The following is a 26159-nucleotide window of genomic DNA, read 5'->3' on the forward strand; positions in this document are numbered from 1 at the left end:
GCCAATGTTCTGCGCCGTGAGGACCAAAGACTGGAGGTGTTTCGTGTTGCAAGACAGTGTTTGAGAGAGAATCGTGATGTGGTAGGAGAGAAGTGTGTTCGCATGGAAGATGGTTCACTTGCGCTAAATGAGGATGCAAGAGAGAGGTTTGGAGATGCCACTATGAAAGGTTGCTGAATGAAGAAAATGAATGGGATAAAGAGAGTCTGCCGAATGTTGACCCAACAGAGGGACCAGCTATCCGAGTTGATAGTTCTGTGGTAGCTAAGGCAATTAGAAGCATGAAGACAGGGAAAGCCCCAGGCCCATCAGGAATCACTGCAGAGATGCTCAAAATGTCTGGTAGTGTCGGCTATAGCCTAGTCACCCATATAGTTAATCAGGTGATACACAAAGGGGTCATACCCAATGACTGGTGTAGCAGTATAATAGTCAACTGCTACAAAGGTAAAGGTGATGCCCTAGATACAAATAACTACAGAGGTATCAAGCTGTTGGACCAGGTGATGAAGGTTACGGAGAGGGTCATAGCCCAACTAATTAGAGAGAGAGTTAGTTTAGATGAGATGCAGTTTGGGTTTGTGCCAGGGAAAAGTACTACTGATGCTATATTCCTGGTAAGGCAGCTGCAGGAGAAATACCTAGCCAAAGATAAGCCCCTGTACCTGGCTTTTGTTGACATGGAGAAAGCCTTCGACAGGGTCCCCCGATCCCTTATCTGGTGGGCAATGAGAAAACTAGGGATAGATGAATGGTTAGTGAGAGCTGTGCGGGCCATGTATAGGGACGCCGCTAGTAGGGTGAGGGTTGGAAATGAGTACAGTGAAGAATTCCGGGTAGAGGTAGGGGTCCACCAAGGCTCAGTACTCAGCCCCCTCCTATTTATCATAGTCCTCCAGGCAATAACGGAGGAATTCAAGACAGGATGCCCTTGGGAGCTCCTCTATGCTGATGACCTTGCTCTAATTGCTGAGTCGCTATCAGAACTGGAGGAGAAGTTTCAGGTGTGGAAACAAGGATTAGAATCGAAGGGCCTCAGAGTCAATCTAGCTAAAACCAAAGTCGTAATCAGTAGGAAGGTAGACAAATCACAAACACCTTCAGGTAGATGGCCCTGCTCGATCTGTAGAAAAGGTGTAGGTAGAAACTCTATAAGATGCACCAAGTGTAAGCTATGGACACATAAGAGATGCAGCAATGTCAAAGGAAGGCTAACTAGGAAGATGGTTTTTGTATGTGGCAGATGCTCAGGAACAATAAACACTGAAAATGCTCTGAGACCAACTTCCGTCACTTTCCAGGGAGAAAAACTAGAAATAGTTGATAGTTTCCGTTACCTAGGTGACCAAGTCAGCAGCGGGGGCGGGTGTGCTGAAAGTGTAACTGCTAGAGTAAGAATAGCTTGGGCAAAGTTCAGAGAGCTCTTACCTCTGCTGGTGACAAAAGGCCTCTCGCACAGAGTGAAAGGCAGACTGTATGATGCGTGTGTACGAACAGCCATGCTACATGGCAGTGAAACATGGGCCGTGACTGCTGAGGATATGCGTAAGCTCGCTAGAAATGAAGCCAGTATGCTCCGATGGATGTGTAATGCCGGTACTCACACTCGGCAGAGTGTAAGTACCTTGAGAGAAAAGCTGGACCTAAGAAGCATCAGTTGTGGTGTGCAAGAGAGACGTTTGCGCTGGTATGGTCATGTGGCGAGAATGGATGAAGATAGTTGTGTGAAAAAGTGCCACACCCTAGCGGTTGAGGGAACCTGTGGAAGAGGCAGACCCAGGAAAACCTGGGACGAGGTGGTGAAGCACGACCTTCGAACTTTAGGTCTCACTGAGGAAATGACTAGAGACCGAGACCTCTGGAAGTGTGCTGTGCGCGAGAAGACCCGGCAGGACAAGTGAGTCCACAACCCGTGGCCTTCTACATGGGATGGAGCCAGCCTACGTATGCATACCTTCCCTTCTTGGGACACAAAACTCTACTTGTGAAGACGTGTTGAGGCAAGTGAGGATCAGAATCGAAATCGATCAATGGAAATTGCGGATGTGCTACCAGTGCCGGTGGCATGTCGAAACTCTGCTTGTGAAGACCCATTGAGGCAAGTGAGGATCAGAATCGAAATCGATCAATGGAAATCGATCAATGGAAATTGCAGATGTGTTACCAGTGCCGGTGGCATGTAAGAGAACTTTCCGTTTCGCGACCGTTGCCAGCACCGCCCCGTTTCGTGTCCGTTGCCAGCCTCGCCTGGCCCTCGTGCCGGTGGCACATAAAAAGCACCATCCGTTCGTGGCCGTTTGCCAGCTCTGTCTGGCACCAGTGCGGGTGGCACGTAAAAAGCACCCACTACACTCACGGAGTGGTTGGCGTTAGGAAGGGCATCCAGCCGTAGAAACACTGCCAGATTTGACTGGGCCTGATGAAGCCTTCTGGCTTCACAGACCCCAGTAGAACCGTCCAACCATGCTAGCATGGAAAACGGACGCTAAATGATGATGATGATGATGATATGTGTGCATACTCGACAGAGCGTTAGTACCTTGAGAGAAATGTTTGACCTAAGGAAGCATCAGCTGTGGTGTGCAGAGAGAACGATTGCACTGGTATGGTCATTGGCGAATGGATGAAGATAGGTGTGTGAAAAAGTGCCAATCCCTAGCAGTTGAGGGAACCCGTGGAAGAGGTAGACCCAGGAAAACCTGGGACGAGATGGTGAAGCACGACCTTCGAACTTTAGGCCTCACTGAGGAAATGACCAGCGACCGAGACCTTTGGAAATATGCTGTGCGTGAGAAGACCAGGCAGGACAAGTGAGTCCAGCCCACTTATGCATGCCTTTCCTCCCTTGGACACACAAAGACCTGTTGAGGCAAGCGAAGTCGATATCGAACCTCATCCGACGACAGGCACCCATGCTTGCGAAGACCTGTTGGGGAAGTGAAATTGAAATCGAAATCGGAATCGAAATTGAACCAATCCTATGACTGGCACTCGGCAGATGCCAGGACCCCTGGACTGGTGGTACATAAAAACCACCATCCGAATCGTGGTCGATGCCAGTGCCGCCTCGACTGGCTTCCGTGCCGGTGGCACGTAAAAAACACCCACTACACTCATGGAGTGGTTGGCGTTAGGAAGGGCATCCAGCTGTAGAAACATTGCCAGATAAGACTGGAGCCTGGTGCAGCCTTCTGGCTTCCCAGATCCCCGGTCAAACTGTCCAACCCATGCTAGCATGGAGAACGGACGTTAAATGATGATGATGATGATGATGATGATGTGTGTGTATGTATGTGTGTGTGTGTGTGAGTGTTTATTTAAAATGGACATCAGAAAAGAGTCCACTTGTCATTAATTGTTGTTAACTTACCTCCTCTCTCCTTAAAGCTACGCATTCATTACACACACACACACACGTGTGTGTGTATTTATGAGAGTATGCATGCAACGTAGCATGTATATCCCTGAAGTCAATTTCAAGCATTATTCTCCCCTTTTTGACCTCACAACTCAACTTTTTTTCTATTGAACCAAATTTCAAATTTTGTAGCTCAAAATGTAGCTTAGGAGGTGACCAATCTAAAAATGTATAAACATCAAATTTGGTAAAAAACTGAATTAGTGACAAAGCCTAGAGGTGGTCACAAGTGAGTTAATGTTGATCTTAAGAATATTATTCACACCACATTCTATTACAATATATATTTATTACAATATAGTGTATTCTATGAAAATGAGGCAGATCTTTGCAAAATACCTAAATACTGAATAGAATCAAACAGTTTGCAATATTGATTGCCAATTTTGGCAGAAGGCCATCAAATCCAGAGGGGAGGGAAGTTGATTACATCGACCTCAACACTCAGCTGATACTCATTTTATTGAGTACCGAAAAGATAAAAGGCAAAGACAACCTTGGTGGAATTTGAACTCAGAATATAGAGACAAATGAAATGCCGTGAAGCTTTCATCCTGCCTGTTAATGACTCTGCCAGCTCATTGTCTGAGTACTGTAATGAGTAATAATATAACTTGAAAACTGTTTTATGTTCTTATGGCACATTTAGCTTACATAATAACTTTTTCCTTTTGAATATTTTTTGAAAAGATTAGCACCACGACACTTGTCTTGATGAGTTCTATCATATGAGCTAAACAAAAACAAAATATTCAGGTTTTGAATTTACTTCTAGGTGTTACCACTGTTTCCGGTAGTAGTTTATTATTTTAAAATTTTGTTTTGATATAATTAGCATCATGGGATCCCTGTAGTCGAGAAGCGGTCGCAAGTGAGTAAATGCTGACCTTAAGAATATTATTCACATACTATCGTGTGTGAATGATACACACACACACACATATATGTGTGTATGCACGACAGGCTTCTTTCAGTTTCTGTCTACCAAACACATTCACAAGGTTTTTGTTGGCCCAAGGCTATTATAGAAGACGCTTGTTCAAGGTGCCACGCAGTATGACTCAGCCTGGAACCATGTGGTTGAGAAGCAATGTAATTCACATCTACACACAACTACAAAACAATGTTTCAGCTAAGCACTGTTCTTTTATGAATTGAAAATATAGAACAAACACAAGACTGAAAGTAAGGCGGGAACGTACAACTCGTTTTTCGACATGTGGATTGATGAGAGATAAACAAAAGTAAATAAAATGGAAATATATTGCAAGGGAGTGGCAGGAAAACGTGTTTAGACACGTGGATTAATGAAAGGTAAACAGAAGTAAACGATACTACCCTCCTGAATCCCAGTTCAAAAGGGATATCCCCTAACTGTTCCAACTGTTGCAGCAGTGGCTCAAGAGCCAGCACATACAGAAGAGGTGACAGTGGGTAGCCCTGATGGACCAAACGTGCAATGTGAAATGATTCCAATAGGTAGCTGTTTACTTTGACCACCAAGCAGGTGCCACTGTGCATTGCAGCAAATGATAATAATAATAATAATAATAATAATAATATAATAATAATAATAATAATCCTTTCTACTATAGGTACAAGACCTGGATTTTTGTGGGGAGTTCAGTACAGCTCCAGAAAACAGTGTTCTTAGGGACAGCTAGGATACTTAGAAGGGTTTTTGGCATGTAAGGTTACTTGTTGTTGACCGATGTTAGAAATTTTTTTTTCCAACAGTCTAATCTATTGTGTGTATATGAATAATAATAATAATAATAATAATAATAATAAAATAATAATAATAATAATAAATGCCCTGATGCAGTACCAGGCAATGGCTCTCATGGCTTCTGATCTTAACTAATTGGAAGTGTTATCATCTACATTGTTTTGTCTTGGTATAAAAGATGGGCTACAGCAAATATTCTGCTCAATACCACAGATTTACTTGTTAGTTGTTTGACTTTAACCAGTTGAGCACGTCCCTTAGTGGCTGACGATATGTGCATCTCTGATCATGAGCAGAAGTAGTGGTGAAGCATCATAGCCGTGTGTTGAGAGGGATTCTTGGAGGTTTGGATAATTCACCTTTGGAAATATGGGTGGTTAGTTCAACATCCTTAAACAATCTTTATTCAGGGACCTTTTGAGCGGGATGGGATACTCGACCAGAAGAAAATTCTAACTGGGCCCCACCTGCAAGGTCATGCACTGTTTATCTTGATATGAGATCACCATGTCGCACACATTTGGTTGTGATGCATGTGCCTGGTGTACCTTTATCAGACGGGTAGTCATGATGGGTATACTGGGCTTCATATATATTTTACCCCAGTGTCACTTTGATTGCATGCACTGCTCTCTCACTCAATAATAATAATAATAATAATAATAATAATAATAACACCAATCCTTTTTACTATAGGCACAAGGCCTGAAATTTTGGGGAGGAGTAAGCCGATTACATTGACCCCAGTGCTTCAATGGTACTTAATCTATTGACACCTAAAGGATGAAATGGAAAGTTGACCTCAACAGGTAAAATACAGCTAGGCATTTTGCCCAGTGTGAGAATGATTCTGCCGGCTCACCGCCTTAATAATAATAATAACAATAATAATAATAATAATAATAATAATGATGATGATGATGATAATAATACCCTTAGAGAGTATGTAGTATATATACATATACTACATAATCTCAGTTAACCAAAGTTGTTCAACACATAGTTACAAACGTGAGATCCTAAGTGTATTTGGTAAGGAAAACACTCCTCCAAAATATATTCTTCCTCAGTCCTATCGTTAACCATTTAATTATTCAGCAATGAACTCCTACAATTCTCACAGAGGGGAGTGAATCTAAGGAACCACTTATTTTTCATTCGTATCATGATTTTTCTTTGTTTACCTCCTTGCATTTATGTTTGCCTACCTTTCATTAATCCACGTGTCTAAACACGTTTTTCTGCCACTCCCTTGCAATATATTTCCATTTTATTTACTTTTGTTTATCTCTCATCAATCCACATGTCGAAAAACGAGTTGTAGATTCCCGCTTTACTTTCGGTCTTGTGTTCGTCCTATATTTTCAATTCATAAGAGAAAAGCGCTTAGCTGAAATATTGTTTTGTAGTTGTGTGTAGATGGGAATTATATTGCTTCTCAACCACATGGTTCCAGGTTGAGTCCCACTGCATAGCACCTTGGGCAAGTGTCTTTTACAATAACCTCAGGCCTACAAAATCCTTGTGAACGGATCTGGTAGACAGAAACTGAAAGAAGTCCATCATATATATATATATCATCATCATCATCATCATTGTTAAACGTCCGTTTTCCATGCTTGCATGGGTTGGACAGTTCGACCGGGGTCTGGGAAAACAGGAGGCTGCATCAGGCTCCAGTCTATTTATATATATGTGTGGTTTTATCTCTAATTTAATATATATATTTATACTGTAAAATTGGATTTAATCCTAAATCTAATTTTTCCCTGTAAGTTTGGAATTACTCCCTAATATTATTATTATTATTTTATATATATACTAGCAGCATCGCCCGGCGTTGCTTGGGTTTGTAAGGGAAATAACTATATAAGCATTTTTAGAGAGTTATAGCAAAAAAATGCATTAAAAATGGAATAAAAAATGATGGTAATTTTTTTTTTTAAATCGTTGACTCAGTGTCTTCAAGCCATGAAGTTGTTGTTCTAAAAGAACGCTGGTCTCCTTGACAACGCTTTACAACATTGATTTCCTTACACTCCCTTCCCCACAGCTTCACGAGGGAGGGAAGAAGGGGAGAAGCAAATAGGTGCAGGTGTGACCATGGACGCCAACTCCGCCGCCATCGACACACGAAAAATTATGCATTAAAATGGAATAAAAAATTATGTTAAATTATTTTTAAAATCGTAGACTCATCGTAGACGCGCACTAATAGCCAGACGGGCTCGATATGAATTACGACTATAAGATACCCGAATTTGGTTAAACTGCACCGCAAAATGTGGGAGTAGTTAGGAATCTAAATCGAAGGGGACAGACACTCACACAACTACAGTTTTATATATATACTAGCAGTATCACCCGGCGTTGCTCGGGTTTGTAAGGGAAATAACTATATAAGCATTTTTAGAGAGTTACTTCCCTTATAAATTCGGGCTTTCTTAGCCATTTTTGTTTTGGTGTCTTCAAGCCATGAAGTCGTTCTAAAAGAACGCTGGTCTCCTTCACAATGCATTACGACGTTGATTTCTTTACACTCCCTTCCCCACAGCTTCACGAGGGAGGGAAGGGGGAGAAGCAAACAGGTGCAGCTGTGAGCGTGGACGCCAACTCCACCGCCATCGACACACGATGCATTTTATGCATTAAAATGGAATAAAAAATGATGTTAAATTATTTTTAAAATCGTAGACTCATCGTTGACGCGCGCTAATAGTCAGATGGGCTCGATATGAATCACGACTATAAGATACCCGAATTTGGTTAAACTGCACCGCAAAATGTGGGAGGAGTTAGGAATCTAAATCGAAGGGGACAGACACTCACACAACTAGCGTTTTATATATATAGATATATATATATATATATATATATATATATACGTGAGTTGTCTAAGAGACCATAAGCCAGGGTAAAGATGGACTCGTATATCTGTTAATAGAGTAAATATATCATCCGAAATATATAGAATTATATATCCATCATGGCTGATCTTACCAATCGGTTTCATGTGAGGAATACAATGGAGTGTAAGATAACAATCCGATTATATAACCTTACGCTCATTTGACTGGTAAGATCAGCTGTGATGGGTATATAATTCTATATATTTCAGAATATATATGTGTGTGTGTGGAGGGGTATCTATGTGTGTCTTTGTGTCTATGTTTGTCCACCATCCTCACCGTTTGGCAACAAGTGTTGATGTGTTTACATCCCATAACTTAGCAGCATGGTAGAATAAGAACCATGATTAAAAAAGTAAGTACTGGGGCTGATTCATCCAATTAAAATTCTGCAAGGTAAGTGCCTCAATATGGCTGCAGTCTAATGACTGAAACAAGCAAAAGATAAAAGTTAGAAACATAGAAACAGACCTGGTGCACCAACCATTTTCATGGTTTGCGTTCATTTCCCACAGCCGAGCTACCATACTGAAATGACTTGTTGCCCTGTTGAACCAAATTTCCTTCCTAGTGCAGGTAACACAATCAAGGTCATAGTAAACAGTAAGTACATGGGAGTAGCTAAAGTTATAGGGCTTTGTTTTGAACCCTTATGAAGTAGATGACATTAAAGTCTTAATTTAATATTATAAAGTTAATGGCCCAGGACTTTAACATCATAGCCAATGTGCTTACTGTAAAGAACCATATTTTCAGAAATATCTCCCTCATGCTGATTATCATTATCATCATCATCACCATCATCCTCACCATCACCATCACCATCTTTCTTATTTATTTTACTGCTCACAAGGGGCTACACACAGAGGGGACAAACAAGGACAGACAAACGGATTACGTTGATTATATCGACCCCAGTGTGCAACTGGTACTCACTTAATTGACCCCGAAAGGATGAAAGGCAAAGTCGACTTTGGTGGAATTTGAACTCAGAACGTAGCGGCAGATGAAATGCCACTAAGTATTTCGCCTGGCGTGCTAACGTTTCTGCCAGCTCGCCGCCATCATCATCATCATCATTCGTCATTTGACAAGTCCCTTGGGGGCTGTTGGGGTGCTGCAGCAATACAATGTATCTAGGGCGAGAAAGCCTAGCAGAGTCCATCCCTCTCAAGGCTATCTTCATTTAAAACCCATTTTCCATGCAGGTATGAGTTAAATGGTTTGATAGGAGCTGGCAGCTCCTGGTGCAGCTCCTGGCTTTGCCAGGAGCTGCACCAGGTTCCACTATTTGCTTTGGCATGGATTCCACAGCTTAATGCCCTTCCTAAAACTAACCGCAGAGGACCTGACCAGAATGCCTGTATCAGAATAGACTCTGCTAAAGGTATTCAAGAACCATGTGATGCCATTAACCCTTTAGCATTCAGTTTACTCAGCCACATGTAATGCTTGTTAATTCAAATTGCTTTGAATTAATCATGCATTAGCTCATAGCCTTCAGATTTCAATGATATACTCTTTTACTCTTTACTCTTTTACTTGTTTCAGTCATTTCACTGCAGCCATGCTGGAGCAATGCCTTTAGTCGAGCAAATCAATCCTAGGACTTAATTATTCTTTGGAAGTCTAGTATTTATTCTATCGGTCTCTTTTGCTGAACCGCTAAGTTACACGGACGTAAACACACCACTATCGGTTGTCAAGTGATGTTGGGGGTACACATAAACATATATATAAACACACATACATATATGTGTGTATATATATATATATATATATTATATATATATATATATACATACATATATATATATATATATATATACATATATATGACAGGCTTCTTTCAGTTTCCGTCTACCAAATCCACTCACAAGGCTTTGGTCGGCCCGAGGCTATAGTAGAAGACACTTGCCCAAGATGCCATGCAGTGGGACTGAACCCAGAACCATGTGGTTCGTAAGCAAGCTACTTACCACACAGCCACTCCTACGCCTATGATTATTTACTTTAGAATGATATTTTACTTTTAGAATGACATTTTAGAGTAGTTGTGTGAGGCCTGATCTGGTCACTTTCAACACAAAACAGGTAGAGTATTTAGGTTGAATATGGCTGGTTTGAATGCTAAAGAGTTAAACTGGGTGAGAGTTCAAGTCTACCAACTGACAATGGGAACAATCCATATGATAGACTTCGAAACAGTTACAGTCTTTCAAATTCTACATTCAGGTGTTTGGTCACCCCAATACAATAACAGAAGATACTTGTCTAAGGTGGCACCTAAAGGGATTGAACCAGAAACCACATAGCTGCAAAGTGAACCACTTAACAACACAGCAACACCTAGGCCATTATAGAAACCTCAAATGAACCATGGTGGTATAATTCTATATTTTTTTTTTTCGTTTTTAAGATACCATATTTTTCCTTCTTACAAGCATAAAAGCATGACAAACACGTGACATGAAAGTTATTAAAATTCATTATTTCCCATTTTCGGTTGATTTCACAAAAAAGCACTGGAAAAAAACAAAATTTTCTCAATCACACCCGCCTTTATAAAAGAGAGGGTGTAGTCAGCATTGTTTATGAGTGTTTTTCTTTCTTCTCTTTCTCTTTCTCATATAATGTGTAAGTATATTTATATCTCTGACTTGTTTGATGACTGTCTTCAAATATGATAGTGTGTGTGTGTGTGTGTTTGTGCATATGGAACGTGAGAGTTCTTTCTGTCTTGTCATTTTTCTAAGCAAGTATGTATGCTTATGTATGTGTGTGGAAGTGTGTGTGTGCGTCCCCTCAGGTTTAGGCGGGTGAAAGACAATAGAAGTAGAAAAGTAGTAGACATAAAATAAAAGTACAATTCAGTAGCAACTGGTTGACTTAGTCTCACATATAGGTTTATGCTGGGAAAATACATGAACCAATGGAGACCACAGAAATATTTTTGAATGTACAAAGACGTTTCTAAACTCTTCTCCAAGTCTTTTCATCACAATAATAAATATTAGTTTTATATTGATTGCTGATTTAACAAAAAAAACCTCAGCTTTTCTCATCATAAATATATATAGATAACAAAATCACACACGTACATAAACACACATGTACACACATACAAATAGAATGAAGACACACATGCACACATACTATTTTACCACAAATTATGTCATAACTTGCTGAAGACCCAGTTCACCCACATAAAATACTTATTTATCTCTACTATGATACTGAATACTAATTTTTCCAACATCTACAGTGATCCCTCGCTACTTTGCGGTTCAACTATTGCGGATTCACAACTTCGCGGATTTTAAAAATATATATGAACACCTAAAATTTTTTATTAAATCCATTAAAATATTAATAATAAATATTATTTCCTAGTCTAGGAACGACGAAACAAGTTTAAAATAGCAAAAAAGCATATACAGGGGTATTTGAACTTAACACGGGCTGTGATTGGTGCAATGGAGAGAGATGACGAATCTCAGCTTTCTGTTTTGTAATCTGGCCAGTGTAACAGTAACAATCTTTATTTTTTTAAATCTAAAGTATTATTGCTTAACAGTTGTCCTTGTTATTAATAGACTACTGTAATAGGTGGGTTGTTAACAGTACAGGGAGGGTTTTAAAAGTCCAAATACATGTTAAATAAAAACTGTAAATATGGTGTCCCCACTTCGTGGAAATTCAGTTATTGTGGCCAGTCTCGGAACCAATCTACCACGATAAACGAGGGATCACTGTAAACTAAACAGATGTGTACATGTGTGTATATATATCTTCTCTTATTTGTTTCAGTCACCGCTTTAAAGGGTGTTAGCCGAAGAAATTGACCCCAGGACATATTCTTTGTAAGCTTAGTATTTATTCTATCGGTCTCTCTTGCTGAACTGCTAAGTTACGGGGACATAAACACACCCATATCAGCTGTTAAGTGATGGTAGGGCAAGCACAAACTCAAACCTGAATATATATATATGATGAACTTCTTCCAGTTTCTGTCAACCAAATCCACTCACAAGGCTTTGGTCGGCCCAAGGCTATAGGAGAAGATACTTGCCCAAGGTGCCAAGCAGGTGGGACTGGACCTGAAACCATGTAGTTGGGAAGCAAGCTTCTTACCACACAGCCACAGAATAATAAAAAGAAAGTTCTTGATACAGTATTATATTTATTTGAAATAATGAGTAGAGATGATTTTTTGTGGGGGATAATTTTTATTTTAACGTTATTAATAATAATGTTTACAGTGAGTTACTCTGATATGAGCTTTGAGCTTTAAGTAGCTATTTTCAAACTGAAAAATGTGTTTTACTAGTTGCTTGAATAGTGAAAGATATTTTTCTTACAAGTATACATAAAAAAAAAATTTTTTTTTAAAAATATATATATATATATATATATATATATATATATATATATATATATATCATCATCATCATCATCATCATCATCGTTTAACATCCGTTTTCCGCGCTAGCATGACACATACACAAAATGGGGGTGAAATATATATATATAAAAATACAAAAGCGTGTGTTTGTGGTGGGGAAGAAGCACAACAACAAACAAACACACATACATACATACATACACGCACATATATTTATACATACATACATTTTTCCGTTTGAAAATGGCTATTTGAAGCTTGAAAAGCATATCAGAGTAACTCACTGAAAACATTATTATTAAGATTAAAATAAAAATTATCCACCACTCCCCAAAAAGCCATCACTATTCATTTTTTCAAATTTATATATATATATAAGCACATACACACACACACATATGTTGTTAAATATATTGAGTTTTAAACAAGTGCTTACTTGTCATACCTTCTAAAAGCACATAAAAAAGAATTTACATAAAAATTCAGATATATATATATCTCAAAAGAGACCGATTGAAGACTACTGGTCAAATGACCTTACCTAAATTAACTCTCCCACTCCCTTATCTTTTTATTCCTTTTATTCTTTTCTATTTTCTTTTTTATATTCTTAATTTCTCTCCACATTTATATTCTCCACTCTTACTGTGCTCTCTACATATTTTGATCGAATCTTCTGCCTGTTAACAAGTACCTCCTTGCAACCATGTATACTTTCATTTAATCAAGACACCCTTGGCCTGACAAGCAGACTGCGGTATACATCTTGCTTGAATATTTACCACTTCTGAGGTTCCACTTATCAACTTATCAACTGCATTTCCTTAACTCTTGCATTCTTATTTGCATACTCAGCAACCCTAGTTGCCTACTGGGAATTATAAAAAGAATTTTTTTCAGCTTATTGTACTTCAATATGAAAAAATCACAACCTTCCGCCTCAATAAATCACTATTATTCCTAAAAGTTATTTTTCATATCTACTATGGATTGCTTGAAGCTAACTTTCTTCCTACACCTTGATCCTGGGATCTTACATGTATATATATACTAGACTACTAATGACCTGTTGTGTCACCAGGAAAGTCTGAGTTTTGTTTTGTGGGTTCTTTTTTTCTTTTTCAGGTTATTTTGCATGCTTAAAACGAATGTGACATAGAAATCACACATCAGTGGCTCCTTTACACAGAAAAGGAAAGATTTGGCAGCTATTTCTTGCACACCTTGCTACTATATAATGGGTATTTCAAGTCCATTATCGCAAATAGCGGTTACGTGGTAACAGGGCATGCTAGAAATAGCAACCAAATCTTTCGAAATGAGATACATTGACTGTATTAAAAAAAAACCTATGGAAAAAAATTTCACACCAAGTTTACGAAAATTATCGTAACGGTATTCATTTGAAAATAAATTCAAAAGATATTAAAATATTGTCTGTTGAAAGAAAGCTAAAATATAAAAACTTATTGTACAAACAACTTACATTTTTGAAATCACATTTACTTAAAAATATTTCTCAATGATTAAAATATTGTGCTTAACAAAAGTGAAAATAGAAACATTTACTGTAAAAAATTTGTATTGTTTCGTTGTCAAGTCAGTCTAACTGAAAGATAAGAATCACTTCCTTTTCAGGATTAAGTTAATTTCAGAGACCTTTCCCTTTATGCACAGTTTTGGGTATTTATACCCTGAAAACCCTTAATATTTTTACAACCACTTATCTGATTTATGTGAAATTTGTTTCATTCCATTTGTATTTACATTTTAGGGGAACTTAATTCATAGTATTTTCCCATTATGTGCCAATTTGGCTGAGTAACATTGCAAGTTTAGTCATTCGACTGTGACCATGCTGGAGCACTGCCTTTTAGTCAAAGAAACAAACCCTTGGACTTATTCTTTGTAAGCCTCGTGCTTATTATATCAGTCCCTTCTGATATAATGGCCACAGTTGAATGACTACTACAGTCATTTAACTGCAGCCATGCTGGAGCACTGCCTTTAGTCGAACAAATCCACACCAGGACTTATTTTTTGTAAGCCTAGTACTTATTCCATCATTCTCTTTTGCTGAACTGTTAAGTTACAGGGACGTAAACAGACCAACATGAGTTGTCAAGCAATGGTTGGGGGCGGGGACAAACACAGACAGACAAATACATACACATATAACAGGCTTCTTTCAGTTTCCATCTACGAAAACCACTCACAAGGCTTCAGTCGGCCCAAGGCTATAGTAGAAGACACTTGCCCAAGGTCCCAGGCAGTGCGACTGAACCCAGAACCATGTGGTTGGGAAGCAAGCTTCTTACCACACAGCAACTCCTGTGCCTATATATATATATATTATATATATATATATAAAATTAATTAAGGGTAGAAATTGATATTTATCAATTAAGACCAGTGGTTGAGTGTTGAGTTTGATCTGAGAACATAATCTTTTGTGGTGAATGGCGATTTGACGTCTATATCTAGCATGTTGACTGTCCACTTTTCGTGTTCAGTCCTTAATTGGTGTATATATATATATATTATATATATATATATATATATATATATATATATATTCATGTATTTCTGTGTATGCCTGTGTAAGAAAATGCAATTATGTGTAAGTATTTATGTGGGGGGATGTGCATATATATATAAATGTAAATAGCTATACTGGTATATGTACAGATTTATATCTTGGTCATATATATATATGAGAGAATGAATACATACTTCTACATACATACATACATACATATATATATGTCTTATATTCCTGCCCACCACTACAAACTCAATACCACTATAAAATGGTCAAAACTTTTCACACAGGAACTTAGTTTGATTTGAAAACCCCACTAGAATGGGAGAAAGTGCTAATACATGATCTAAGTTATATGATGTATAAAAAATGTAATATACAAAAAAATATCTGTAAATATAAACCATCCGATTTTTACCTCATTTCTTCTAATATATATATATATATATAATACATTTAGGGTGTCTATATGCTCAAATACAGATATGTATATGCATATACGCACTATTGCTACTCCTATCCCCCTCTGCTTTCAGGTGCTTTTTTCTGAAGGTTTGGCAAGACTGAGAGAAAATGTAATTCATTGAGTAAGAATTACCTGTTTCACAGGACATGTGCAAGGACTCACTTCCTGTTGGCAGACATTCACAAATATATTCCTCTTCTTTATAGACTTAAAACAATAATACTCCAATTACTTGTTTCACTCTTCTGAAGTTCATATCATTAGGGCCACCACAAACAATGTCAACACAATGAAAGGCTGGTCTGGTGAGATTGCTGAAATGCTACCACAGAGGCATGTAGCTGCCTGATGGAAGGGAGCATTTACTAGACTCTTCATGGGCAAGGAACAAAAGTACAAACTCTTGTGGGTAAGTAGTAGTGATGACATGTGTGATATAGGTATGGTCTTGTCTGATAAGTGGATAGATAAAGTGATCAAGATAGTCAGGGCATGTGATAGGATTGATAAGTTAAAACTAGTATTAGATAATGCAACATTAATATTTATCTTGGCATATGCACCACAAGCTGGATTAGCATATGATCAGAAGGCACAAGACCTTTCTCTCACTACAATTTTTTATCCACACACTCTCTCTCTATCAATTTCTCTTTGGGAATATCCCTCATTACTCCCCGTTTGTGTCCTTTCTCCTCTCACTCACTCTCTGTCTTGTCTATTTCATTGGTGATTATGATGACAATACATACAATGACAAAAGATATATATCAAAAAGAAATCAACTTACTTGCAAGCAATACCATAAGACTCTGGATGGATCCAGGTGCGATCCAGTGGATTTGGTCCATCTTTCACTTCCAGCTTGACTTTCTTGGAACTTTGCTTTGACTCTGTTTTCAGTTTTCGTTTTTTCCCTTTTGAAGGTCCTGCTTCTATTTCACACACTTCTTCACTGTAAGACATTGAAATATTGTTATCATTATTTCACCCCAGATCAGCTTTGAAGAAGTAGACTTTTTCAGACATATGAGGGGGTACCCAAAAGAAACTGGAATTTTGCAATATGATTTTATTCACTTAGCTTTACATGTTTACTCTTTTACCGCCTTCAAAGTATTCTCCATTTGAAGCAATGCATTGGACCAGAAGTGTTTTCCACTATTCCTGATGTTTTCATTCATTTGGGAGGTCGATGGATGCCCTGAACAAGGTTGGTCTTCAAGTGACAAGTGACCATTCCTAAAGCATGGAAACCACTCGTAAACTTGTTTTTTTGCTCATGGCAGCAGCCTTGTAAGCTGTTTGAAGCATGACAACAGTTTTGGCTGCTATTTACCCCTGCAGAAAACAGAATTTCAAGGAAGCATGCTGTTCCTTCATTTCAGCCATCGCAAAAATCAACAAACAGAGGAGAAGCACTGCAAGACAAAGGCTCACCACATGACAATACAACTCCAGTGGATGACGTCAGTCGGCAGACTGTTGCCTGAAGATCACATCAAGTGGCTTCTAATGGCAGAAGCTTGTAACACAGAGAACATTTCCAGTTACTTTTGGGTACTCTGTTGTACGTGCTAGTGTGAATATGTGCTAAGAAGCTTGCCTCCAGACCATGTAGTAACAGTAGTGGCAGTGGCAGCACACCGTTGTCATCCACTTTTCCATATTTGCATAGGTTAGATGAAATTTACTGAGGCAGAATTTCTACAGCCAGATTACTTTTCTGTTGCACACTCTCACCAGTTTCATAATAAAAGAAAGAAAATGAAGGATTCCGACTGTATGACACTGACACTCTTGTTTCCAACAATCACGCAATGTCAAGACAAGGAAATGAAAACACAAAACACACATACCGATATATACACAGATAGACTTATACAATGGTCTTCTTTTCGTTTCCATCTACCAAATCCTCTCACATTTTGTTGGCTTGGGACTATAGTAGAAAATATTTGCCCAAAGTGGGATTGGACCTAATATCAGGTGGTTGGAGAGCAAAATTCTTGACCACACAGCCCACATATATAATCTTTAGTATTGTGTAAAAACATGCACAAGTATATAATATATATAACCCATGCTAGCATGAAAAGCGGACGTTAAACGATGATGATAAGAATTTATATCACACACACACAGTATCAGTTCTTAGCCACAAGTTTCTTTTGAGTTTTACCATACACTGCTCATTTACTCTGTGCTTGATTATCTACAACTGGTTCACTCATCACTGCTGGCTGTGGCTAGACTAACAACATGATGGTGGGGTTCAAAAACTTCTCAGATCATAGTAAATGTGTATGTGTGTGAGAGAGAGAGAGAGTTATGGATATTGAAATAAATAGGATACTGCAGCAAGTTTTGTGAATTCTTATTGTTGAGCTCAATTCAAATACTCCTGAAGGAGAAATCACATTTTTACACGGGGAGTAAAATGATAGGCCAGGCACCTCTACACTAGGGATGAGCAATCTTTTATCTGAGATGCAGTCTACATGAGACATGGCTCATCAACAGGCTGACCACTCTACTAAAAGAATTCAAGATAATTTTTCGTTGGCATACCATTCAAATAGTTCCACAGGCTGCAGTATGTCTATGTCCATGACTGCTTTTGACAGCTGTTTGACCAGCTAGAAATAACATCCAAATCTCACTCAGATCAAATCATACCACCTTAAAAAAGGTAAGGACACACTGGCTAATAGACTTAGACACACTTTATATAAAAGAACATGGAGGATTGTCATAGATAGCTTATCTTTGAATATAAGTCTTGCCAGTCAAAATAGATCTGAAGTAAAACAACAATCCATCTATCTTTTGACCCAATGGGGAAGCCTCTCCAAGGTGGCTTCATCAGTTAAAAAAGTTTATCAAATCTGCTGAGCTGCTGAGACCCCCTTCGGTCATGACTGACCATGGGATTGCACCTAGAAAGTTACCCTCCCAGGCACAAGTCCAGGCAAGGTTGTTTATGGAAGACCAGCAGTCACCCATGCATACAGGCCTCCCCTCTCCATGCCACCAGTGCTATCCAAGGGAAAGGCAAAGGCTGATACAGCTTGGCACCTGTGACATCGCAACTCATTTCTACAGATGAGTGAACAGGAGCAATGTGAAATAAAGTGTCTTGCTCAAGAACACAACACGCAGCCCGGTCCGGGATTCGAACTCACAACCTCATGATCGTAAGCTCAACGCTCTAACCACTGAGCCACATGCCTTCACAAACCACACCATACGAATTTAACATGTTAACCGCCACATGTATCACAAGTGGTTCATTACAGACTTCACACATCCATCATATGTATCACTGGTGGCACACTTGCATAATTTGAGAAAATATTTTATTTGGTATCTTTGACATAGTATTGAGGATATTTAAATAAACATGAGCACTAAATATTAAAGTTTAATTATGAAATATGAAAATGCAAAAAAATTATATTTCCTTGGGATTAAACAATATACAGTGCAACCGAAAATAATGTGGCACCACCAGTAAGTTCCAACAACAGTCCATGGCAGTTAATGTGTTAAAAGGCACATTAGATGATGCATTCTCATGTACACTATTGCTTAAAAAAAGGGGCAGATAAGATAGCCATGGCAGGAATGCCTTCAACAATAAGTCTGCTCTATCACAACTTATTGTCAAGCAAGTACACAAAGTTTGACCTTTTAGCATTCAGATTACTCAGTCAAATGTAATGTTTACTTATTCTCATTGGTTTGATGACATGATAGTATATTTTTAGAATGACATTGTAGGGTAGGTGTGAGAGATGGGATCTGACTCATTTGAGTGTAAAACAGGTAGAAAATTTGGGCCACACATGATTGGTTTAAATGCTAAGGGGTTAAATTGATAGGACAGTTATGACTGGAATGCTTTTAATCATAAATTTACTTAACCAAGCGCTGCTTCGGTTAAACAATAAATAACAGCACACAATACTTCAAAACCAATTGCACAAGAAGTTGCAGTGCGGTCATGTCTGTAAGTGAACTGGTAAGTTTACTTTGTCATCAAGAGGTCCTGGTTTCCATCCTAGTGAACAATACCGTGGGCAAGTGTCTTCTACTATGACTTTAGGTCAAACCAAACCACAGGAGTAAAATTGGGTAGGCAGAAATTGTACAGAAATTATAATTACATGAACTGTACATGTAATTAAATAGAGCTAACCTTGTCACACAATCTCATCCTGGATGAGATATTGAACATACCCTGTACCTTTTTGTTACCATATTTCTGTTGGAATATGCTGCCTTTATTTCATTTAATACTGAAATTAATGAAGAATTTAGCGAAGTAACTTTGTCATTAAGCTGGTGTTTAGAATAGATATTAACATGAAATTTTAATAGAAGGTTTTAATTTAGATCACTTTAAAAAGGTTTATGGGTACAACTCAATCAAGCATTATTGCTCATTCAGAGATAGTTTCATAGATTCAACAACCGGAATACTCATTGATGAAAGTGACACAAAATACATCATCAAAATGTATAGAAAGACAAAAACAGGTGTGTGTGTGTGCGTACATGCATGTGTGCATATTTAATACAGACCTCAAATTTAATTTATTTCCAGTAGGGTTAATTCGGATAAATCCTGCACACTGATTGTATGTTTTCTCCCCGATGCCCTTCACCAGTCTTAACTGCTCACGGTTACAAAAGTTTCCTTGTTTTTCTCGCCATTCAATGATATGTTTAGCCTGTGATGAGCTCAAACCTGACACCTTCCTGGAAATAAAAAGGTATATCTATTGAATTAATACTATACTTATGCATATTACACAATACTAGAGGTTATACATATGACACAATAATTACTAACAGAATACAAAATGTATAATATATAGCCACTACACATTCTTTATTTTCTCTCCTTGTTTCTTTCTTTGTTCCTTTCTGTAGAAGAGCGTAGGCTCAAAATGTTTAAAGACTTTTTCACTTCCTGAGCATTATACTAATACATCTGTTTGTTGCCCACACCACCTGTGAATTCTCCCTATATATATATATATAGTTTTTGTGAATTCTCCCTATATATATATATATATATATATATATATATATATATATATACACACACACACACACACACTCACAGAAATTTGTATTATATATTTATCATAAGTTATATAACACATTATATATACTTTGATATAAACATATACATGGCATTAGGAAGGGCATCCAGCTGTAAAAAACATGCCAATAAGACTGGAACCTGGTGCAGCTCCCCAGCTTCAGTCAAACTGTTTAACCCATGCCAGCATGGAAAGCAGACAGTAAATGATGCTGATGATGATAAAAGTAATGTTTAAATCTACAATTATATCGATATTACACAAGAAATGTTAGTTCTCTGTAACAAAATGCAACAGGAGTTTCTTTGATGATGCACTGTGATTAGACATCCACATGCACTTGGAACATTCAATGTCGAGTTCTTTGATGGCCTTGATTTTACTTAGCTGGACAGGTCTTCTCAAGCACAGCCTCCCTCCAATTAATACACTCCTCTGTTATGTCCCCTTTGCAGGTCAAAATCTAAAGATCATTTTTCACCATGTCATCCCATGTTTTCCTTGAGCTTTCTCTTCCTCATACATTCTCTCCCCTCCATCACCAATTTGCCCTATCTATTACTTGATTCTACTTCCCTTATATATACTCCCTTGTAATTTGAGTATAACCCCATCACATCTTCATCTCTCTCTTTCTCTCCTCCACCCCCAAATTGAGGCAGACATATATCTCCCTTGCATCAAGAAGACATCTAATTCTCTTCCTCTATTGATACTCTGACCTCTCGTCACTTGGCACAAAGCCACCTTCCTTGATATTACTACTCCCTCAGTTAAGGGGTCAAGCTACTTGGTGAGGTCACTGCTGGTCCACTCTCTAAAGTGGTTGGCATTAGGAAGGGCATCCAGTTGTAGAAACCTAGTCAATATTGACAGTAGAGCTTGGTGTAGTCCTCTAGCTTGTCAGCTCCTGTCAAACTGTCCAACCCATGCCAACAAGAACAATGGATGTTAAATGATGGTAATGATGATGATGATGATGATGATGATATACATGTATGTCGGTACAGGCTGTATGGTAAAAAGTTTGCTTCCCAACCACATGGTTCTGAATTCAGTCCAACTGTATGGCACCTTGGGCAAGTGTCTTTTATTATGGCCCTGGGTCAACCAAAGCCTTTTGAGTGAATTTGGTAGACAGAAAGTGTAAGAAGTCTGTTGTGTGTGTGTATGTGTGCATGTAAATATATTTATGCATATGTGTATATACATATACATATGTGTGTGTGTTTGTGTGTATGTATATCAGGTCATCCCATAAGTTCTGTCCAATTTTACCATTTTTTAACTTTAATGAAATTTAATAGTATTTTAGAATGTCTCTTGGAAATAAAAATTATTTTTATGCATTTGTGTACATTTAAAACCCTTTCTAACATGGAAGTATCCAAAGGGCATTTAAGGCACATAATGCTTTAGGAGTACAAAAATGGAAACTCTGCAGCCGAAGCGACTTGAAACATACACTCAGTTTATTTGAAAGAATGCTTGAATGAAAGAACTTGCAGAAGATGGTTTGCAAAATTCAGAAGTGGAAATTTCAGCCTTGAAGATGAAGATCGAATAGGACGTCCAGTTGAGTTTGATGATAAGCTCCTTGAGGCATTACTTGAAGAAAATCCTGCATTATCAGTTGAAGAATTGGCAATAAAGCTTAGTTCAAACCATACAACTGTTCATCATCATCTTCAACATGGAAAGGTTCCTAAACTTGGAAAATGGGTGCCTCATGAACTGACCGAAAGCAACTGCAAATCCCGAGTTAATATCTGCTCTTCTCTCCATTCTCAGAAGTCATTTCACACTTTTTGGATAGACTAGTGACTGGTGACGAAAAATTGATCTTCTCTCGAAATGTTAAATGTCGTAAACAGTGGCTTGGTAAAAGGGAAAAAGCTCAACCACAACCGAGAAGGGAACTTTATGGAAAAAAGGTTCTTCTCTGTCTGGTGGGATTGCAAAGGAGTAATTCACTTTGAATTGTTACCACCTAATGCAATGATACAACAATCAATGCTCAAGTGTACTGTCAGCAATTAAAACGTTTGAACCAAGCTTTGAAGGAAAAAAGACCCCGCTTTAGTGAATCAAAAAGGAGTGATGTTTCATCAGGACAATGTATGACCCCACACTGCAAAGATCACATCACAGAAGGAAGTCATAGATAATCAGGGAAAGTACATTGATTAAATTTCAATTAAATATAACATTTGATCACTTGTTTTCTTTATTCAAAATTCAGACAGAACTTATGGGATGACCTGATATATACATACACATACGCACAAAAACATACATATATATATATATATACATATATTTACTATTTTGCACATACTTAATCATTATATATATTTTATCTTAGTTTAATCTTTCTATAAGATGTAATTTTTCTAAATGGTATAATTTAATTTTTCATTGAATGAATTATAAAAGGGTTTTTTTTCTAATTTGATGATGATATAATATTATATATCATCATCATCATCATCATCATCGTTTAACGTCCGCTTTCCGCGCTAGCACGGGTTGGACGGTGACGGGTCTGGGAAGCCAGGGGCCGCACCAGGCTCCAGTCTGAATCTGGCAGAGTTTCTACGGCTGGATGCCCTTCCTAACGCCAACCACTCCGTGAGTGGATTGGTGTGGGTGCTTTTTACGTGCCACCTGCACAGGGGCCGGAGGGTCCGGCATCGTCACGATCGGTTCGAGCATTTTTAACGTGTCAGCGCCGCAGGGGGCAACGAGGTCCGGGGTACTTTGGGGATCGGGGTACTTTGGGGATCCAGGGTACTTAGAATGGGTAGGGGGTATGTGGAATTGCTGCAGAAAGCAGCCGGGTCTTTGTAGTCACAGCATTTATCGTCACTGAGTAACGTAATTAGGTAGAGAAAAAGAAACAGATATTCTAGAGTTGAGTTGGGGAGGGGGGGAGTCCAGTTGAGGCGGGTAATATAGGGGAGCAGCAACAGTGGGGAAGGTTGGGGTAAGGAGGAACGATGGCACAGAAAGGGTTGGTGTAGGTTCCTAAGAAATAAGACATTCGTTATCGTCACTGAGTAACGTAATTAGGTAGAGGAAAGAAACTTGATTTATCTTCCTATCTCTCTCTACAAAATTTAACCTTAGGCTACCTCAAGCCGTAATCCCATCCTTCCATCTTTCCGCCATTGGCGGTCTTTTTCCTCCTCTTCTTCTTCTTATGCTAAAACTTAAAATCGCCATTACCATTACGATTCTGCAATTTAAATTCCCAATTCAACTTACTTTCTTTTCAATTTCAACTCCGATCGATGCCCGCAGCAAGTTCTTAAAAAAAAATTTATCTTACTATTTTTATTCGTTGTTTACTACGTTTATTCATACATTGTTACGAAAAAAATTTACCTTTTAGGCTACTTTCAAGCCTTCGCCATAACTTGATTATCTTTCCTATCTCTCTCTCTACAAAATTTAACCTTAGGCTACCTCAAGCCGTAATCCTATCCTTCCCATCTTTCCACCATTGGCGGTGCGCCCGCCCCCCACCCCCACCACCAATACCGATGAACACGCCCCCCCACCCCCACCACCAATACCGATGGACACGCCCCCCCCCACCACCAATACCGATGAACACGCCCCCCCCCCCCCACCACCAATGAACACGCCCCCAACCCCCACCCCCCCCACACCACCAATACCGATGAACACGCCCCCCCACCCCCACCACCAATACCGAGAACACTGTTCTCACCCCCACCACCAATACCGGTGAACACTGTCTCACCGCCACCACCACCAATACCGGTGAACAATGCTCTCACCCCCACCACCAATACCAGTATACCCTCTTCTCACCATCTACACCGGATACGCCTTATCATCTACACCGGGTACGCCCTACTCCCTCCCCCTCCCCCACTACCCCTTCTCCTCATATGCTTTCACTGTGAAAAGACAAGCTGCTAGCGCCATAGCTCATCAACTGCCCACCGATCTTACGCTTCCTCCTGACACTGCCTCATTCCGACCATCCCCTTTAGTACCCTCCCGCCTCGTAATATCCTACGTTTTTATTTCTTAGGAACCTACACCAACCCTTCCTGCCATCGTTCCTCCTTACCCCAACCTTCCCCACTGGTTGCTCCCCTATATTACCCGCCTCAATGTATATATATATATATAGGCATAGATATAGAAACACTGTCGTGTATTTCCTATGTATAAACACACACACACGTATATATAATTCTAAAAACACAATATATCATCATCAGCAGCAGCAGCAGCAACAACATTGTTTCACACTTTCCTATGGTTATTTCTTTCCAATAAAGTTAGTATTTCCTCAAGGCCAGACATGTTTTATTGGAAGATTGGAAACAAACAACACCATTTGCATGATGGTGACACACTCAATTATCACGATATCAACATGAGGAGGCACACACACACACACGCATGCAAACACACATTATAAACACAGGGTGAGAACCCTCTCCAATCATGAATGACCATGGATTGCACATAGAAAGTTAACCTCTGAGGCACAAGTCTGGGCCAGGTTTTTTTTACGGAAGACCAGCAGTCACCCATGCATACTGGCCTCCCCTCTCCACGTCACCAGTGTTATCCAAGGGAAAGGCAAAGGCAAATATATGGACACACTCACTGGTTTGATTTCCACTCATTTATTATTTATATTTTTTCTTCCAAAATCAAACCGGTGAGTGTAAAAACACAATCTGAGCATATCATAACTTTCCAGTATATACCGAAGTACCCTCTGATTAACTTCAACATAAAACTACCACTTAATACTTGACAAAAAGAACACAAGACCATCAATCATATGATCAATCAAAATCAAAACAACCAACACTTAAATATTTTAGTGATCCGTTTATCATTTTAAACTCAATGATGAGTACAGCTGACTGTAAAGTTGGCTGCACAAAACCTTTAGGCATGGAGAAATAATTCCATCTACTTAGACGCAATTGTACATATGTAAGAATGGTGAGAAAGGATCTTCAGACATTGGACCTCACAGAAGGGATGACAAGGAACTGAGACTTCTGACAGTTTGCTGTGCTTGAGAAGACACATCAAGCTAAGTAAAATCATGGGTGTTCTCGCATACAGGCATGTCTCCTATATCTCATTTCAGCCAAGTGATCCTAATCTTCTGGGCACATAGGTGCTGGTGCCACATAAAAGCATCCCGTACTCTGTAAAGTGGTTAGCATTAGGAAGGGCATCCAGCTGTAGAAACCATGCCAAAACAGACATGAAGCCTGGGCAGCTCTCCAGCTTGTCAGCTCCTGTCAAACTGCCAGCATGGAAAACAAACATTAAATGATGATAATGATGATGATGTAAAATAGGGATGAGAAGGTTTACCTGAGTAACTCACCTTAATAGATGTTCACTAGCTGTATTCAAGTCAACTCCAACAAAACTGACACACTCCTGTACAATACCATCTAAAGCATCTTTCAACTTGTTGTCCGCAACATCATGCTATAGGAAGAAATATATAGTGGTCATCCATCAAGGCCAACACACCATCACAACTATATCATCTTCATTAA

At 38.9% G+C, this 26159-nt stretch overlaps 1 protein-coding gene across 3 annotated transcripts in view; it reads right to left on the reverse strand.

The window, feature by feature from the left end:
* The window catches only part of LOC115214090 (S1 RNA-binding domain-containing protein 1-like), a 257151-nt gene that overhangs the window by 194117 nt on the left and 36875 nt on the right, over positions 1-26159 (reverse strand). For all 3 annotated transcript variants that reach the window (XR_005000026.1, XM_036504745.1, XM_029783142.2), the window contains exons 13-15: positions 25982-26088; positions 20057-20233; positions 16260-16424 (exon numbers count right to left, since the gene is read on the reverse strand). Coding sequence is in view for 2 of the 3 variants with exons in the window: in XM_036504745.1 (XP_036360638.1) it covers positions 16260-16424; positions 20057-20233; positions 25982-26088 (449 nt within the window). In the remaining variant the exon portion in view is untranslated. The remainder of the gene's footprint in view (positions 1-16259; positions 16425-20056; positions 20234-25981; positions 26089-26159) is intronic.

The sequence above is a fragment of the Octopus sinensis genome, linkage group LG7 (assembly GCF_006345805.1).
Source record: "Octopus sinensis linkage group LG7, ASM634580v1, whole genome shotgun sequence".
Classification (NCBI taxonomy): Eukaryota; Metazoa; Mollusca; class Cephalopoda; order Octopoda; family Octopodidae; genus Octopus; species Octopus sinensis.